General features: G+C 59.3%; 1 protein-coding gene across 1 annotated transcript; it reads right to left on the bottom strand.

Moving 5' to 3' along the window:
- Positions 1-57: 57 nt before the first annotated feature.
- LOC121360551 (nuclear receptor-binding protein 2-like) lies at positions 58-19,231 on the bottom strand (the record flags this gene model as incomplete). Its single annotated transcript, XM_041480458.1, has 2 exons — positions 19,043-19,231; positions 58-303 (listed from the first exon to the last, which is right to left on the bottom strand). Coding segments are annotated over exons 1-2 (363 nt in total), but the record flags the coding sequence as incomplete, so codon positions are not given.
- Positions 19,232-19,243: the final 12 nt, after the last annotated feature.

Genomic DNA, 19,243 nt, shown 5'->3' with positions numbered 1-19,243 from the left:
CGCAGAAGCTCCCGGGATGGGGCAGGGCCCCCCAAGCCCTGGGGATGCCCCAGGCACTGCCCCCAGGTCCCTGGGAGCTCCCTTGGAGGCAGCAGCCCAGCAGGGCCCCGTGCCAGGGGCAGGAGCCCCTCCTGCCCGGCTGTGCCCCCCGGGAAGCTGCGGGGGGCTCGGGGGGCTCACCTCGTGTGCTTTGAAGGCTTTCTTGTCGGTGAAGAGCAGCTCGTTCCACACCACCTCCACTCCCTCCTCCGTGTCCATGGCCAGGAAGGTGCTCTGGATGCCGGGCATGTTCCCCTGGTTCACCTGGGGACAGGGGGGCTTCAGTGTCACCCCAGTTCTTTAAGGTCTTCTAAGCCTTCTGATCTTTGCATTCTTGTAACGAACTTTCTCACATAAATATACGTATATATGTAAAGAACTTATTGTTTTGCATTCTTTTGTAGAAAAATAAAAATTCAATAAGCTGTTAATTCGTCCAGTGTCACTTCCCCCCTCCAATCCACTGTCACTTCTAGAAATCTATCAATGTTAAATCGGAAAATAAACTTCCCTTTTTACCTTAAAAAAAGCAACCAAATCCGCCTCGTGCTGTTTGGTGCTCTGCAATAACCCTTCAGAGGAGGCTGGCACGCCCTGCTGCACGGGCAGCTCCCAAAAAAACCACATTTTCTTTCCTCTCTGGCCCGTCCTGGCCTGATCAGCCAGACCTTACTGGTTAACCTGGGCTGTGCACAGCCCCAGCTGCATCCAGGCTTTTCTGGGAATCCAGAGAGGTTCTGAGCACGGGAGCCTGCTCTGGGAGGTGCACAGCGACCAGACACTTCCCTCAGCAATTCCACAAATAAATATATTAAATAAAATGATAACCATCACAGCACTCAGAAATAAAGCTCTTTTGGAGTGAAGGTCTAGCCCCACGTGGGGCGCCAGTTAAAAATCACGGAATCACGGAATCATCTCGGAATCACGGAATCATCACGGAATAACAGAATCACAGAATCACAGATTCACGGAATCACGGAACCACGGAATCACGGAATAATGGAATCACGGAATAACGGAATCACAGAATCACAGATTCACGGAATCACAGAATCACGGAATCACAGAGTCACGGAATCACGGAACCATGGAATCACAGAATAACGGAATCACGGAATTACGGAGTAATGGAATCACGGAATAACCGAATCACGGAATCACAGAATCAAGGAATCACGGAATCACGGAATAACAGAATTACAGAATCACAGAATCACGGAATCACGGAATCATGGAATCACAGAATCACAGAATCACGGAATCACAGAATCAAGGAATCACAGAATCACAGAATCAAGGAATCACAGAATCACAGAATCAAGGAATCACAGAATCACAGAATCAAGGAATCACAGAATCACGGAATCGCGGAATCACAGAATCACAGAATCAAGGAATCACAGAATCACAGAATCACGGAATCACGGAGTCACAGAATCAAGGAATCACGGAATCACAGAATCACAGAATCACAGAATCACGGAATCACGGAATCGCAGAATCACAGAATCACGGAATCACAGAATAATGCGGGTGTTAAAGCGGCAGGTGCTGCTGCCCCTCTCTTGTGCCCAGCAAGCCTCTCCTGTGGAAAAGCAGGCTGAGTTGCCATTCAGGCCACGCAGCCAAAGCTCCACTCAACCCCCACGGCAGCTGGCTCAGCGACAGAGGCAAGAAAGGCTCTTTTGCAAGGTTTTATCCCAGCAGAGTAACACAGTCGCTGTTGGCAGTGCGTTTTTAGTTTTATTGGTCTGCTTGCTGTTCCGTTTGTGATCTTGCAATCCCCTTATGCCACTCCCTACCAAGTTTTAAACCCCCACCTTCCCAGTCGTTAATCCCTCCTATCCCTGCCCTGTTCCCCCGAATCCCCCTCACTCCCTGCTCCCTCTGGGTGGTAATCCTCTCCCAAACCTGTCCTTTCTTCTGGAGAATTCCCTGTCCATCTTGCGTCCTTTGGGACCCTATTAGTTTACCCAAGTTATTCCCCTCCCTAGTGTGAAAAATGTGTATTTTATGATTGGCTTTTCGCAAGTATTAAAATGAATATTGTATGTGTTATGTTAGAAAGTTATGCTGTAATAATTTTCTTAAGTAGTGTGCTAAATATAGTTTTAGGTTATAACATAATGTTAAAATAGAAACTGTGCTATGTAAGATATTTCTTTAAGAAAGGACTTGCACCAGACAGAAGCCACAGGACATCTAAATCTTTCAAAGAAAGGGAATTTATTGCTCCCTTATCAGCAGAAAACGAACTTCTTCCCACCTCGCTCAGACAGGAAGACGGCATGAGGATTCAGAGGAAGAAGTTGACAGTGATCAGACAGAATCCTGAGTTTGGATGGAATTTATGCATCATGTATGGGATGTATGAATATGCAACAGGCGATTGTTTTTAAGGGTTAATCCTCTGTTAACTGGGGTCCTTTTTCAGGGTTGTGTTGCCCAGAAAGAGGTACCTGGATGTCCGTGTCTCTTTGTTTTTATTGTCTCATATTGTCCTAATCTCAATTGTTCGAATTTCATTACTCTAATTATATTACTATTTTTATAACCATTTTATTACTATTAAACTTTTAAAATTTAAAAAAACAAGCGATTGGCGTTTTTCACACTGGCGCTTCTTCATTGAAGTGTAAAATACCCTGCCTCCAACCACACCCCTTTGGTCTGCTACCCCAAACCCCTCCTCCCGAGGGATGCCTAAAAGCTCCTGTTAGCCCCAGGTTTGGGTTCTGGGTGCTGATCGCGAAATAAAGCCACCCCAGCGTCACCCCAAGAGCCACCGCTGGCAGCTGGGACTCCGCGGAGCTTGCAAGGGGGGCTGTCCCCCCCCGGCTGTCACCCAGCCGGGACAAAGTCCCCACCGCGACGAGGACAAACCCGGGGAACGAGGGGCAGCTTATAACGGGGAAGGGGTGGGGGCAGAGCTAAGGGCTGGGCAGGGGGTGGCCACCAGGGACAGGGGGCGGCCACCAGGGACAGGGGGCGGCCACCAGGGACAGGGGGCGGCCACCAGGGACAGGGGGCGGCCACCAGGGACAGGGGGCGGCCACCAGGGACAGGGGGCGGCCACCAGGGACAGGGGGCGGCCACCAGGGACAGGGGGCGGCCACCAGGGACAGGGGGCGGCCACCAGGGACAGGGGGCGGCCACCAGGGACAGGGGGCGGCCACCAGGGACAGGGGGCGGCCACCAGGGACAGGGGGCGGCCACCAGGGACAGGGGGCGGCCACCAGGGACAGGGGGCGGCCACCAGGGACAGGGGGCGGCCACCAGGGACAGGGGGCGGCCACCAGGGACAGGGGGCGGCCACCAGGGACAGGGGGCGGCCACCAGGGACAGGGGGCGGCCACCAGGGACAGGGGGCGGCCACCAGGGACAGGGGGCGGCCACCAGGGACAGGGGGCGGCCACCAGGGACAGGGGGCGGCCACCAGGGACAGGGGGCGGCCACCAGGGACAGGGGGCGGCCACCAGGGACAGGGGGCGGCCACCAGGGACAGGGGGCGGCCACCAGGGACAGGGGGCGGCCACCAGGGACAGGGGGCGGCCACCAGGGACAGGGGGCGGCCACCAGGGACAGGGGGCGGCCACCAGGGACAGGGGGCGGCCACCAGGGACAGGGGGCGGCCACCAGGGACAGGGGGCGGCCACCAGGGACAGGGGGCGGCCACCAGGGACAGGGGGCGGCCACCAGGGACAGGGGGCGGCCACCAGGGACAGGGGGCGGCCACCAGGGACAGGGGGCGGCCACCAGGGACAGGGGGCGGCCACCAGGGACAGGGGGCGGCCACCAGGGACAGGGGGCGGCCACCAGGGACAGGGGGCGGCCACCAGGGACAGGGGGCGGCCACCAGGGACAGGGGGCGGCCACCAGGGACAGGGGGCGGCCACCAGGGACAGGGGGCGGCCACCAGGGACAGGGGGCGGCCACCAGGGACAGGGGGCGGCCACCAGGGACAGGGGGCGGCCACCAGGGACAGGGGGCGGCCACCAGGGACAGGGGGCGGCCACCAGGGACAGGGGGCGGCCACCAGGGACAGGGGGCGGCCACCAGGGACAGGGGGCGGCCACCAGGGACAGGGGGCGGCCACCAGGGACAGGGGGCGGCCACCAGGGACAGGGGGCGGCCACCAGGGACAGGGGGCGGCCACCAGGGACAGGGGGTGGCCACCAGGGGCAGGGGGGGACCACCAGGGGTGCCGGGCCGGTGACAGGGGAAGGAGAAACCAGAGGAAGCTGCGACACCCAAGCCCATGGGGAAGAGTGTTTTTCGCTTTGGGAGGGGTGGCTCTGTGGTAAGTAGGTAATTTTTCCAGGATTGAGGATTGACCAAGCAGGGAGAGCTCATGGGATGCCACAAAGGCCCCTGGAAGAGGCTCCGGCTGGAGCGTGGAGCTCATCTCCAGCCTGTGCTGTGGCAGCTCTGGGCCAGCAGGCTGCAGGAGCTGAGCTGGCTCCTCACTGCTGTGGCAGTCACGGCCCCGCTCCTGCAGCCACCCTGCACACCTGCCCCAGAGCCACCCACACCTGTCCTGCCCAGGGAGAACCCGGGCTGGGCAAACCACAGCCACCACGTCACCTCTGAACGTCCCCAGGAGCCTGGCTGCAGCCCCAGCAGCTGTGCCAGCACCTGCCATCCCCTGGGGCCACACATCCCACCCCAGCACCTGCGGGGGGCACCTCTGCAGGTGTGACCTCGGCAGGTGTCACCTCCACCGGTGTTACCTCCACACATGTGAACTCCACAGGTGTGAGCTCTGCAGGTGTCACCTCGGCAGGTGTCACCTCAGCAGGTGTGACCTCTGCAGATGTGACTTTCACAGGTGTGACCTTTGCAGGTGTCACCTCCTCAGGTGTCACCTGCACAGGTGACATTCTGCACAGACCCTCCTGCTCCCCAGACTGGCCACGGCCACCAGGAGGCATCTCCAGCCCAGGTAAAACCCCCAAGGCACCTGGCTCAGACCCCAGCCCAGGATAGGCTGCTGCCTCCCAGCAGAGGGGCCTGCTGCATCCCAATCCCAAAGCATCCTGACCCCAAAGCATCCTGCCCCCAAAGCATCCTGACACAGAGCATCCTGACTTCAAAGCATCCTGACCCCAAAGCATCCCGCCCCCAAAGCATCCTGACACAGAGCATCCTGACCCCAAAGCATCCTGACCCCAAAGCATCCCGACCCCAAAGCATCCTGACACAGAGCATCCTGACCCCAAAGCATCCTGACCCCAAAGCATCCTGACCTCAAAGCATCCCGACCCCAAAGCATCCCAATCCCAAAGCATCACAGTCCCAAAGCATCCTGACCCCAAAGCATCCCAGTGACCCCAAAGCATCCCAACCCCAAAGCATCCTGACCCCAAAGCATCCCAGTGGGCTGGGACTGCAGCCCCCACCTCGGGGGATGCTCCTTCCCTTCCTGTGGGGCTGGGGGCACTCCAGGGGAGGCTGTGCCCTGTCAGCCCGGGCAGGGGCACAGTGCCCACAATATCTGCCAGGGGAAGCCAGAGGAGAAGGGGATTGTTCTGCTGGGACAGAACAGGTACAGGTACAGGAACAGGTACAGGAACAAGTACAGGTACAGGTACAGAAGCCAGAGGAGAAAGGGATTGTTCTGCTGGGACAGAACAGGTACAGGTACAGGAACAGGTACAGGTACAGGTATAGGAACAAGTACAGGTACAGAAGCCAAAGGAAAAGGGGATTGTTTTGCTGCTCCTGGGACAGGTACAGGAACAGGGACAGGTACCAAAGCCAGAGGAAAAGGGGATTGTTCTGCTGCTCCCGGGGCAGGTACAGGTACGTGGCATGCTGCTGCCAGGGCTTGGGGCTCATCCCATTGCTGGGGCTCATCCCAATGCCCAGGTTTGGGGTTCATCCCACTGCCCAGGTTTGGGGTTCATCCCACTGCTGGGGTTCATCCCAATGCCCAGGTTTGGGGTTCATCCCACTGCCCAGGTTTGGGTACAGGTACGTGGCATGCTGCTGCCAGGGCTTGGGGCTCATCCCATTGCTGGGGCTCATCCCAATGCCCAGGTTTGGGGTTCATCCCACTGCCCAGGTTTGGGGTTCATCCCACTGCTGGGGTTCATCCCACTGCACAGGTTTGGGGTTCATCCCACTGCACAGGTTTGGGGTCCATCCCACTGCTGGGGTTCATCCCACTGCACAGGTTTGGGGTTCATCCCACTGCCCAGGTTTGGGGTTCATCCCACTGCCCAGTTTTGGGGTCCATCCCACTGCCGGGGCTGGTCCCACTACTGGGGTACATCCCACTGCCCAAGTTTGGGGTTCATCCACTGCCCGGATTTGGGGTTCACCCACCAGCCGGGTTCAGGGCTGGTCCCTGCAGTGCTCAGGGCAGCCGTGGGTGCTCAGCACCCCCAGCTCGTCAGCAGGGCACGCCCAGGCAGTTCACAGCCCGGTTCATGCTGCGGTCACACAATGCACCTCTGTTCCTCCTCCTGCCTGGCACAGGCTCCGCACAGAGCCCGGCACGGACGGCGAGGGATGCGGCCACAGCCTTCCCAGTGACCCCAGTGCACAGCCAGAGTGGGAACCACACAATCATCTTGGAATCACAGCTCATCTCATCCTGGTCCCAGCTCCAAACAAGCTCTTTCCAAGCCCAAGGGGCATCCCGGTGCTCAGGGCTCAGGCAGTGGATCTGCCAGGATCCGGGATCTCAATCTGTGCAGTGGGACCAGTGCCAGGATCTGCCGGGATCCGGGATCTCAAACAGTGGGATGAGCCCCAGGAATGGAATGAACCCCAGGAATGGGATGAACCCCAAGAATGGGATGAACCCCAGCAGTGGGATGAGCCTCAGCAGTGGGAGCAGTGCCAGAATCTGTGAGGCTCTGGAATGCATCGGGCTGGACCTTTCCCCATTCTGTGCGGAAACAAATGTGCTCTGCCTTGTGCTGAGTGAGAGCAAAGCTGATCCCCACCAGCTGCTCCCGCTCCGAGCTCGGCCTGGCCTCCATAAATAAATAAACGTGGCATTTTCCGCACAGCCTGACTGGGACAAAAGGTGGCGGTGCTGGTCTCCAGCGTTTATTCCCCCGTGGTTTATTCCCAGGGGTTTATCCCCCATGGTTTATCCCCCGTGGTTTATCCCCCATGGTTTATACCCCATGGTTTATACCCCATGGTTTTTCCCTGGGGTTTATCCCCCATGGTTTATCCCCTGTGGTTTATTCCCTGTGGTTTATCCCCCGTGGTTTATTCCCTGTGGTTTATCCCCCATGGTTTATCCCCCATGGTTTATCCCCAGGGTTTATCCCCCAGGGTTTATCCCCCATGGTTTATCCCCCATGGTTTATTCCCCCGGTTTATCCCCCATGGTTTATCCCCCATGGTTTATCCCCCATGGTTTTTCCCCATGGTTTATCCCCCATGGTTTATCCCCCATGGTTTATTCCCCCGGTTTATCCCCTGGGGTTTATCCTCCTGGTTATCCCGCTCCCGGCAGCTCCGTGTGCTGCTCGGTGCGCACCGGGAGCGCTCGGCCGGCGCCGGCAGCGGCCGCCGGGCACGGGGCAGGGCACTTTACCGAAGATCAGGTTGCAGCTTCCAGGCAATCGCTCCCTTCTCAGCTCTTCTCGTCAGTGAGGCCCGAGCCAGGCACGGGAACGGGCTCAGGGCTGGAGCTCCGGGGCTGGGGGAGCAGCTGGGGGATGGAGCCGGGAATAATGGGGAGAGGTTCTGCTCCCGTGGGGGGCGGGCTGTGAGGTCCCTTCCCACCCAATTATTCCAGTCCCTTGTGCCACCACGGCATTTGGGATTTGGGGGACCGCGGGGCCGAGGGGTGAACGTGGCGTGCCTGGAAAACCTCAGCGGAGGAAATGCCAGCCCCGCCTGTCCACGCCACTGTCCCGGGAGTGGGGTGACAGTGTCCAGCTCCTGGTGGGACACAGGGACACCCTGCGGGGGCTGCTGGCCCTGGGCCACCCGTGCCCCCCAAACCTCATGTCCCCTGGCCCTGACCGAGGCTGTCCCCGGCTGAGGCCCCAGGCAGGGCAGGGACGGCTGTTGCAACAGAAATAGCTTAAAAAAACACGGGAAAGGAAAAAAAGCGAGCTGAGAGGGCTGAGGCCCCAGCCAGGGACACCTGAGCTGTGTCCTGCAGGTCCCCAAGGGTCAGGGACGGGGAGTGGCAGCTCGGGCAGAGCCCGCAGGGCCCGGAGGTGAGGGGTCACCGACCCCCTGTGCCTTGCCCGAGGGAAGGGACTGTCACACCCCCTGTCCCAGGCTGGGAGCACGCTCCAGGCTCCCAGCTCCTGCTCCAGGGGCCCATCCAACACCATGAAGTGAATATCACACGCACAGTCCCAGGCTGGGAGCACGCTCCAGGCTCCCAGCTCCTGCTCCAGGGCCCAGTTCCACACTGTACCCGAGGGAAGGGACTGTCACACCCCCTGGTCCCAGGCTGGGAGCACGCTCCAGGCTCCCAGCTCCTGCTCCAGGGGCCCATCCAACACCATGAAGTGAATGTCACACCCCCTGTCCCAGGCTGGGAGCACGCTCCAGGCTCCCAGCTCTTGCTCCAGAGCCCCATTCCACACTGTACCCGAGGGAAGGGACTGTCACACCCCCTGTTCCCAGGCTGGGAGCACGCTCCAGGCTCCCAGCTCTTGCTCCAGAGCCCCATTCCACACTGTACCCGAGGGAAGGGACTGTCACACCCCCTGTTCCCAGGCTGGGAGCACGCTCCAGGCTCCCAGCTCCTGCTCCAGAGCCTCATTCCACACCGTGAAGGGACTGTCACACTCCCTGTCCCAGGCTGGGAGCACGCTCCAGGCTCCCAGCTCCTGCTCCAGGGCCCCATCCAGCACCCGAGGGGCACCTGCACCCTGTGTGCCCAGCGAGGGGACTGGCAGCAGCAGCAGCAGCAGCCCCAGGCCAGGGCAGATGCTGTCCTTCAGCTGGCAGTAGCCGTGCCCAGGGCTGGAGACAGCTCAGCCCCGCGGCTGTGCCAAGGAATCCGCCGTGCCAGACAAACCTGTTCTGTCCCTGCCACCCTGTTACACAACCAGCAGGTGAGGGGAGCGCAGCAGATGGAAAATATTTTGATTCCAGTGAAGCATTTGATGCAGTCTGCCACCAAGCCGAGAGCAGCCCAGCTGAGGGCAGGGAGGCACGGGGCGGGCTCTGCCCTCAGCTGGCACAGCCCTGCTGCCCCTCACAGGTACTGTGACCAGGTCCATGCTGGGGCACGGGGGAAGCAGCAGAGCTGGGGCAGAGAGCAGCAGGGCCGCCCAGTCACCCAGGAGAAGCACCCCAGTGCGTGGCAGTGCCCTGGGCCTGGGAGAGCAGGCAGGGAAACTGAGTCAGGGACAGCCCAGCGGGATGGGCAGTGCCAGAGCTGCCCCACCCAGGGCAGGAGGGGCACCCACGGCACCCAGCCCTTTTCCAGGAACTCTCCCTGTCGCAGAATCATCAAAGCCCGGGGGTGGTGTGGGTGGGAAGGGACCTCAAAGCTCACCTCGTTTCACCCCCAGGGACATCTCCCACGAGCCCAGGTCGCCCCAAGCCCCATCCAGCCTGGCCTTGGACACTGCCAGGGATCCAGGGGCAGCCAGAGCTGCTCAGGGAATTCCATCGCAACACCCCACCACTCTCACAGGGAGGAATTCCTTCCCAAATCCCATCCATCCCACATCCAAGCACTGCCTCCATCGCAACACCTCACAAGTCTCACAGGGAGGAATTCCTTCCCAAAATCCCATTCCAATGTCTAACACCGTTCCCACTGCAACACCTCACCAGTCTCACAGGCAGGAATTCCTTCCCAAATCCCATCCCAAATCTAACACTGCTCCCGTTGTAACACCTCACAAGTCTCACAGGGAGGAATTCCTTCCCAAAATCCCATCCCAAATCTAACACTGCTCCCGTTGTAACACCTCACAAGTCTCACAGGGAGGAATTCCTTCCCAAATCCCATCCCAGTATCTAACACATCTCCCATTGCAACAACCCATGATTCTCACAGGGAGGAATTCCTTCCCAAATCCCATCCCAAATCTAACACTGCTCCCACTGCAACACCTCACTCTCCTCACAAGGAGGAATTCCTTCCCAAATCCCATCCCAAATCTAACACTGCTCCCATTGCAACACCTCACCAGTCTCACAGGGAGGAATTCCTTCCCAAATCCCATCCATCCCACATCCAGCCCTGTTCTCTGGTGCTGGGAAGCCCGTGTCCATTCCCAGGGGATTCCTGCTCGGCGGCCCCTGTGCACCCCCAGCAGGCAGGGACGCTGCCTCTGGTCCCAGCAGGATCCCGGGAGCGCCGCAGGAGCGGCAGGGCTGGGAGGGAGCCTCTGCTTCCCTCCGTGCCCACGGCTGCCCTCGCCTCCTGCCCGACGAACACTGCGGTCCCTGTTCTCCGGGAAGGAAGGGACACAGGAGTATTTTTCCACTGGCCCGAGCGGAGCCAGCAGGGATCCCGCGGGGCAGAGCCGGGTTGTTATTTCCCGGGAGCAGCCGCTCCCTGCCCACGCCTGCAGCCGGAGCCGGCAGCAATGTTTGCTTTACCCCCCGGCCCTGCCCGGCCCCGGGAGGGGACACAGGACTGGGGTCACCGGCCTGGATGCTCCCATTGCCTGCTCTCACAGGGAGGAATTCCTTGGGGACACCACAGCATTGCCCTGGGAGGGGACACGGGACTGGGGACACCCCAGCACTGCCCTGGGAGGGGACACCGGCCTGGGGACACCCCAGCCCAGCACTTGCCCTGGGAGGGACACAGGACTGGGGTCACCGGCCTGGAGACACCCCAGCACTGCCCCGGGAGGGGACACCAGCCTGGGGACACCACAGCATTGCCCTGGGAGGGGACACGGGACTGGGGACACCCCAGCACTGCCCTGGGAGGGGACACCAGCCTGGGGTCACCGCAGCACTGCCCTGGGAAGGGACACCAGCCTGGGGACACCCCAGCACTGCCCCGGGAGGGGACACAAGCTCCAGCACTGCCCCGGGAGGGGACATGAGCCCGGGATCACCCCAGCACTGCCCCGGGAGGGGACACCAGCCTGGGGACACCCCAACCCAGCACTGCCCAGCCCCTGGAAGGTGACACAAGGCCGGGGTCACCCCAGCACTGCCCTCTCTCCCGGGAAACGGGGCTGGCAGTGGCACGGGGCTCTGCAGGATCCGGGAGGACAGGGAGAGGATCCCAGTGCCAGCTGCAGCGGGCGAGCGGAGCCCAGAGGGGCCGGGGTGGAAGTGGGAGCAACAGGGAGAGGATGAGCAGGGGGAATCCCATCCCGTGGGAGTGCTGTGCCCCATCCCTGGGCATCCTGTGCCCCATCCCATGGGAATCCTGTGCCCATGGGAATCCTGTGCCCCATCCCATGGGAATCCTGTGCCCCATCTCTGGACATCTGTGCCCCATCCCACAGGAATGCTGTGCCCATGGGAATGCTGTGCCCCATCCCAAAAGGAATGCTGTGCCCCATCCCTCTGCACAGCCCCCCGTGCCCACCATTCCAAGCCGGCCCCGGGAGCCCCTGCAGCGCTCGGCCAGGGCACACATCCATGCGGGAAGAGCATCCCAGCCCAGGCAGGAGCAGCGGCCAGCAGGAACCAGCCCAGCCGGGAGGAGCTCGGCCAGATTTCCGTGCTCTTGCCGTGCTGAGCAGCCGAGCCCCCGGCAGAGCCAAGGCACCCCTCGGTGAGCAGCGTGCCAGCCCCGCAGGGATTTGCCATCCAGCGCTCAGGGCAGGGCTCAGCCGCAGCGTTCCAGAAGCTTCTCCCGTGCTGCGACACGGCCAGGGACACCCCCAGCCCGGCAGGGAACACAAAACCCGCCGGGACTGCCAAGGTCTCCGGTTACAGCAGGGGAAGGGCAGGAAAGAGCCGAGGGGCACAGAGGGGGCTGGAGCCGGCCGGGCACCGCAAACAAAACCATCCCCTCGGGAAAGAGAGGGAAAGGGCCAAAATCCAGCTCGGATAAAGACAGGAAAGGGAAGAAAACACGGCAAATGCCAGTAATTGTAAGGCTCCGGGAGGGGGGAGCACAGAGGGAACGGGCTGGGAGCTGAGGAGCCGCATCCGTTTGGGAAGCGGAGAGGCAGGAGACAGGTACGGCCCTGGAGCAGGCGGGGAGCAGCGGGATGCAGCCTGGAATTCCCGAGCAGGGATGGGATAGAGGAGCTGCAGCCTGGAATTCCCGAGCAGGGATGGGATGGGATAGAGGAGCTGCAGCCTGCAATTCCCGAGTAGGGATGGGATGGGATAGAGGAGCTGCAGCCTGGAATTCCTGAGCACAACAGGAACGGGATAGAGGAGCTGCAGCCTGGAATTCCTGAGCACAACAGGAACGGGATAGAGGAGCTGTAGCCTGGAATTCCCGAGCAGGACAGAACGGGATAGAGGAGCTGCAGCCTGGAATTCCTGAGCAGGGATGGGATGGGATAAAGGAGCTACAGCATGGAATTCCCACTGAGAACAGGAACGGGATAAAGGAGCTGCAGCCAGGCATTCCCACTGAGAACAGGAACGGGATAAAGGAGCTGCAGCCAGGCATTCCTATGGAGAACAGGAACGGGATAAAGGAGCTGCAGCCAGGCATTCCTATGGAGAACAGGAACGGGATAAAGGAGCTGCAGCCAGGCACTCCTTGCAGAATCTGGACGGGGATAGAGGAGCGTGTTCCTGCATGAAAAAGCACAAGTTCCTGCACTGAATCCCCACGGCGGGCTGACGTCAGCCCCCTCCCCAGCAGCGAGAACAAGGCTCGGGATTGTTGCGGCCGGGCGAGATCCCGGAGGATTAAAGGCTCGGAGAAATGGAGAACGTGGCACGGGCAGCGCAGCCCCGAGGCTCCCTGCGCCGCCAGCCCCGCTCCGCCCAGCCCAGCGCTGCTCGGGGGGCGATGGGGAGGACCCCAAACCCTGCCAGCCCCCCGGAGCAGCGCTGGGGACGGAGCTGCACAGCTTTTATCGGCTGGCCAGCTTTCCACCGGAATTCCTTCTGCTTTACCCCTCACTGGAATCCTCCGGGGTGCCCCCGAGCAGAGCGCAGCCAGGGTGAAGCCTTCACTGTGCTGAGTGTTGGATATTGACCCTCAGTTCTGGGCTATTAACCCTAAAGTCCTGGATATCAGCCAGAATTCTGGGATATTAACCCTAAATTCTGGGATATTAACCCTAAATTAATGGATATCATCCTAAGTTCTTGGATATTAACCCTAAATCCTTGATATCACCCCGAAGTCTTGAACATTAACCCTAAATTCTTGGCCAATAACCCTCAATTCTTGGATATTAACCCTAAAGTCCTGGATATTAGCCAAAATTCTTGGATATTAACCCTAAATTCTTGGCCATTAACGCTAAAGTCCTAAACCCTATTAACCCTAAATTGTTAGATATCACCCTGAATTCTTGGGTATTAACCCTAAATTCATGCATATCACCCTGAATTCTTGGGTATTAACCCTAAATTCTAGGATATCACCCTGAATTCTTGGGTATTAACCCTAAATTCATGCATCTGAATCCCCACGGCGGGCTGACGTCAGCCCCCTCCCCAGCAGCGAGAACAAGGCTCGGGATTGTTGCGGCCGGGCGAGATCCCGGAGGATTAAAGGCTCGGAGAAATGGAGAACGTGGCACGGGCAGCGCAGCCCCGAGGCTCCCTGCGCCGCCAGCCCCGCTCCGCCCAGCCCAGCGCTGCTCGGGGGGCGATGGGGAGGACCCCAAACCCTGCCAGCCCCCCGGAGCAGCGCTGGGGACGGAGCTGCACAGCTTTTATCGGCTGGCCAGCTTTCCACCGGAATTCCTTCTGCTTTACCCCTCACTGGAATCCTCCGGGGTGCCCCCGAGCAGAGCGCAGCCAGGGTGAAGCCTTCACTGTGCTGAGTGTTGGATATTGACCCTCAGTTCTGGGCTGTTAACCCTAAAGTCCTGGATACCAGCCAGAATTCTGGGATATTAACCCTAAATTCTGGGATATTAACCCTAAATTCTGGGATATTAACCCTAAATTCATGGATATCATCCTAGGTTCTTGGATATTAACCCTAAATCCTTGATATCACCCCGAAGTCTTGAACATTAACCCTAAATTCTTGGCCAATAACCCTCAATTCTTGGATATTAACCCTAAAGTCCTGGATATTAGCCAAAATTCTTGGATATTAACCCTAAATTCTTGGCTATTAACGCTAAAGTCCTAAACCCTATTAGCCCTAAATTCTTAGATATCACCCTGAATTCTTGGGTATTAACCCTAAATTCATGGATATCACCCTGCATTCTTGGATATTAACCCTAAATCCTTGGATATTAACCCTAAATTCTAAGATACCATCCTGAATTCTTGTCTATTAACCCTAAATTCATGCATATCACCCTGAATTCTTGTCTATTAACCCTAAATTCACGGACACCACCTGCGGGACCAGCTGAGCTCGGCGGGGTCACCCCAAAGTCACCCTGCCAAGTTCACCCGCGCCAAACGAAAGCCAGGGGGGCAGAAGGAGGCAGGAACAAGGGAGATGGCAGGAAAGGCAGGAGCCAAGCCCTGCGGCTGATCCCCCCTCCCCGTGCTGGAAAAGCTCCTGGCAGCTCCCAGCCCGGATCCCTGGGGACGGCTGGCAACAAAGCAGCTTTTAAAAATAACCGCGTGGCAGATATTGCATAGCTGGAGCCTTCCCAAGTCATCCAGCGGGGTCCTGCTGCCAGCTGCAAACCTCAGCAGTGCCTAAAAATGGGAACCCCCCCGCCCCTCGCGGGATTCCAGCTCTGACGCTCTTTTTCCATGGTTTGTTTTCGTTTTCCCACCTGTGGGAACCCACGGCAGCACCCCCGAGCCTCCCCCCTCGCTGGTTCTTTAACGACACTTTATTCTCCTCAAGTGCTGCCTCAGCATTTCTGCCCCGCGGTTTTTTTTTTTTTTTTTTGTTTTTTTTTTTTTCTGTTTTCCCCCTCTTTCCCTCCTTTCCCTGCTGGATGAGTCAAAGCTCCGAGTCAGGACTGGAGAATCCCAGCGTGGTTTGGGTGGGGAGGGATCTGCAGCACCCCCAGTCCCACCCTGTGCCGCGGGCAGGGACACCTTCCACCGGGCCAGGTTCCTCCACACCCCATCCAGCCTGGCCTGGAAAACCTCCAGGGATCCAGGGGCAGCCCCAGCTGCTCTGGGAATTCCATCCCAGCCCCTGCCCACCCTGCCAGGGAACAACTCCTCATTCCCAATGTCCCATCCAGCCCTGCCCTCTGGCAGTGGCAGACATTCCCTGTGTCCTGTCCCTCCATCCTTGTCCCCAGTCCCTCTCCAGCTCTCCTGGAGCCCCTTCAGGCCCTGGAAGGAGCTCTGAGCTCTCCCTGGATCCTTCTCCTCTCCAGGTGAGCACCCCCAGCTCTCCCAGCCTGGCTCCAGCCCCGGAGCAGCTCCGTGGCTCCTCTGGGCTCTCTGCAGCAGCTCCAGGTGCTGCTGCTGTGTCCCCAGGGCTGGGGCAGCCCTGCAGGTGGGCTCTCACCTGGGCTCAGGGGCAGAGGGGCAGAACCCCCCCTCCTTTCCTGCTGGGAAAGGGGCATGGGGGGTTGTGGGACCCCAGTGCAGGTGGCCAGAGCACGTGCAGCCTTTCCCAGCACCTCAGGATTCCCTCCAGGCAGTTCCCCCACGCTGTGTCTGTGCTGGGGTCCCACCAGGTGCACAGGGATTGCTCAGTGCCCCCTCCCCAGCCTGTCCAGCTCCCTCTGGGTGTCCCATCCCATCCCACTCCCTCATATCACCCTGAATTCTTGGGTATTAACCCTAAATTCATGCATATCACCCTGAATTCTTGGGTATTAACCCTAAATTCATGCATATCACCCTGAATTCTTGGGTATTAACCCTAAATTCTAGGATATCACCCTGAATTCTTGGGTATTAACCCTAAATTCATGCATATCACCCTGAATTCTTGGGTATTAACCCTAAATTCTAGGATATCACCCTGAATTCTTGGGTATTAACCCTAAATTCATGCATATCACCCTGAATTCTTGGGTATTAACCCTAAATTCTAGGATATCACCCTGAATTCTTGGGTATTAACCCTAAATTCATGCATATCACCCTGAATTCTTGGGTATTAACCCTAAATTCATGGATATCACCCTGAATTCTTGGGTATTAACCCTAAATTCATGCATATCACCCTGAATTCTTGGGTATTAACCCTAAATTCTAGGATATCACCCTGCATTCTTGGATATTAACCCTAAATTCATGGATATCACCCTGCATTCTTGGATATTAACCCTAAATTCATGGATATCACCCTGCATTCTTGGATATTAACCCTAAATTCTTGGATATTAACCCTAAATTCTAAGATACCATCCTGAATTCTTGGCTATTAACCCTAAATTCATGCATATCACCCTGAATTCTTGTCTATTAACCCTAAATTCACGGACACCACCTGCGGGACCAGCTGAGCTCGGCGGGGTCACCCCAAAGTCACCCTGCCAAGTTCACCCGCGCCAAACGAAAGCCAGGGGGGCAGAAGGAGGCAGGAACAAGGGAGATGGCAGGAAAGGCAGGAGCCAAGCCCTGCGGCTGATCCCCCCTCCCCGTGCTGGAAAATCTCCTGGCAGCTCCCAGCCCNAAATTTAAAAAAAAAAAAATCGCCACTCTGAGCAACCCGAAATAACCTCAGAAATCCGCCGTTTCAGCAGAGCTGGCTGCAATGCATAAGGCGGGATGGGGTGTGTATCATCTTTTTTTTTCTTTTTTTTTTTTTTTTTTTTTTTTTTTTTTTTTTTTTTCCCCCCCCGGTTTTTTTTTTTTTTTTTTTTTTTTTTTTTTTTGCTGCTGTTTTCCCCCTCTTTCCCTCCTTTCCCTGCTGGATGAGTCAAAGCTCCGAGTCAGGACTGGAGAATCCCAGCGTGGTTTGGGTGGGGAGGGATCTGCAGCACCCCCAGTCCCACCCTGTGCCGCGGGCAGGGACACCTTCCACCGGGCCAGGTTCCTCCACACCCCATCCAGCCTGGCCTGGAAAACCTCCAGGGATCCAGGGGCAGCCCCAGCTGCTCTGGGAATTCCATCCCAGCCCCTGCCCACCCTGCCAGGGAACAACTCCTCATTCCTAATGTGGGTGCCCCATTCCATCCCATCCCATCCCACCCCATCCCACCCCGGTCCCTCTGGGTGCCCCATCCCCTCCCTCTCTGAACCCCAAGGCTGCTCCCAAGCAAATCCCCCACTGGAAGCAGCAGCAGAGTCACGAGCAGGGGACAATTCCAGGGTGGCTTCGAGGAATAAGCTATAGGAACAACTCCAAAGTTGCCTCCATGAGCCACAGCTGAGCTCTCCCATCCCAAGGGAAGGGCTGCAGGAGCCCAGAGCTGCTCCAGGGCATTCCCGCAGGGAGCAGAGGTGGGAGAGGTGAGGGGGAGGGTGTGGAAACCACAGCCTGAGCCCAGGAAATGGGACGGACGGACACGGACGGACGGACGTGGTGGGAGCAGCAAACACCTGCTGGTCACAGCTCCCATTCCCGGGCACATGGAGGGTCTGGGAACCCAAACCAGCAGGGAAAAGCCAGAGTGAGCCCAGCACGAGCTGCTGGGGCTCACCCACAGCCCTGCTCACCCCAGCAGAGGCACCAAACCTCCCAGGAAAGCAGAAACCCGCGTTTTCTTCTCCCTTCTGCTCCTAATCCCCAGGGTGGGTGGGAAAAGCAAATGAGGTCATCGAGGCAAGGCTGAGAGAGCCCCGGTGCTCCCACGGGGGAAATTCTGTGCCAGCAGCAGCTCACAAACAGCAGGAGAGCTCTGAGAGGGGCCGGGCAGGGCTGGGACACCTCCAGGGCCACCTGAAGGAGCTGCTTCTCCCCACGCCTTGCCCGAGCTGCTGCTGCCCGAGCTGCCCGTGGCACCCCGTGCCCCACGTCCCCGAGGAGTAAAGGGCCACAAACAGGCAAAGTGGGAAGGGAGATCCCTCCCGGGGGCAGGGCAGGCCCGGCACAGCCCCGTGTGCGAGGACAAGGTGCAGTCCTTGCGTCCACACCACCCCTGCACAACAATGTCAATATATTGCTTTCAGTCTACAGAACCATGGAATGGTTCGGGTTGGAAAGGCCTCTGAGCCCACCGAGTCCATCCTGACCCACCACCAGCCCATGTCCCCATGTCCCCATGTCCCCATGTCCCCAGGCATCACGCCCATGGGGATGGGAAATCTCCCCCCGGGTGGGGACTCTGTTTTCTTTTTCTGGCCGTCTCCGATTACTTTTAGCCCGACCATTCCTTGTCCCACCCTTCTTCCGTGCTGTACTGGCGCCTGGCGGGCTTTGGGCTCGTCCTCCCCCTCCGGGCTGCGGCTGCTCGGGCCGCCGTGGTTAACCGAGGGGACCGCAGGGCGAGGTGACACAGGAAGTGCGCTCCAGGTATGGCACACAACACCTTCTGGCACAGCAGAAGGGAGCAGGAGGTGTTTCCTGGGCTGGGCCACCTCCAGGTCCCGCTGGGTCACCTCCAGGTTGTGCTGGGTCACCTCCAGGTTGTGCTGGGCCACCTCCAGGTCCCGCTGGGCCACCACCAGGTCCTGCTGGGCCACCACCAAGTCCCATTGTGCCACCTCCAGCTCCTGCTGGGCCACCTTCAGGTCCTGCTGGGCCACCTTCAGGTCCCACTGGCCCACCACCAGGTCCCATTGTGCCACCTCCAGGTCCCGCTGGGCCACCACCAGGTCCTGCTGGGCCACCACCACCACACCGAGACACGGCGGGCTCGGCTCCCCTCACCGAGACACCCCGAGCCGGGCATGACCGAGCCCGGCTCCCCGCACCGGGCTCCCCCCGGGGACTCGTTCCCCGCATCGCCCCCCGGCCGCGGCCATCGCCGTGCCCCGGGCACCCTCGGGCGCTGCCCGAGCCCCGCACAGCCCGCGGCCCCGCAGGGCCCGGCGTCCCCATCCTCATCCTCATCCCCCGGCATCCGCATCCCGCCTCCCGGCGCCCCCCTGCCCGGCGTTCCACGGCTCCCACCTGCTCGCGGCGCTTCTGCCAGCGGCCGCAGGGACTCTCCTCCAGCACCTCGCTCTCCTCCTCGCTCTCCTCCTCCTTCTCCTGCGCCAGCCGCGCGTCCGGCTCCGGCACCGCCATCCCCGCCGCGATCCGCGATCCGCGCTCTGCGGGCTGTGCCGGGCTGTGCCGAGCTGTGCCGGGCTGTGCCGGGCTCTAGTCCGA

This window comes from Pyrgilauda ruficollis, unplaced genomic scaffold (assembly GCF_017590135.1).
Source record: "Pyrgilauda ruficollis isolate IOZ18807 unplaced genomic scaffold, ASM1759013v1 scaffold511, whole genome shotgun sequence".
Taxonomy (NCBI): domain Eukaryota; kingdom Metazoa; phylum Chordata; class Aves; order Passeriformes; family Passeridae; genus Pyrgilauda; species Pyrgilauda ruficollis.
This window is presented reverse-complemented; position numbering and strand designations above follow the sequence as displayed.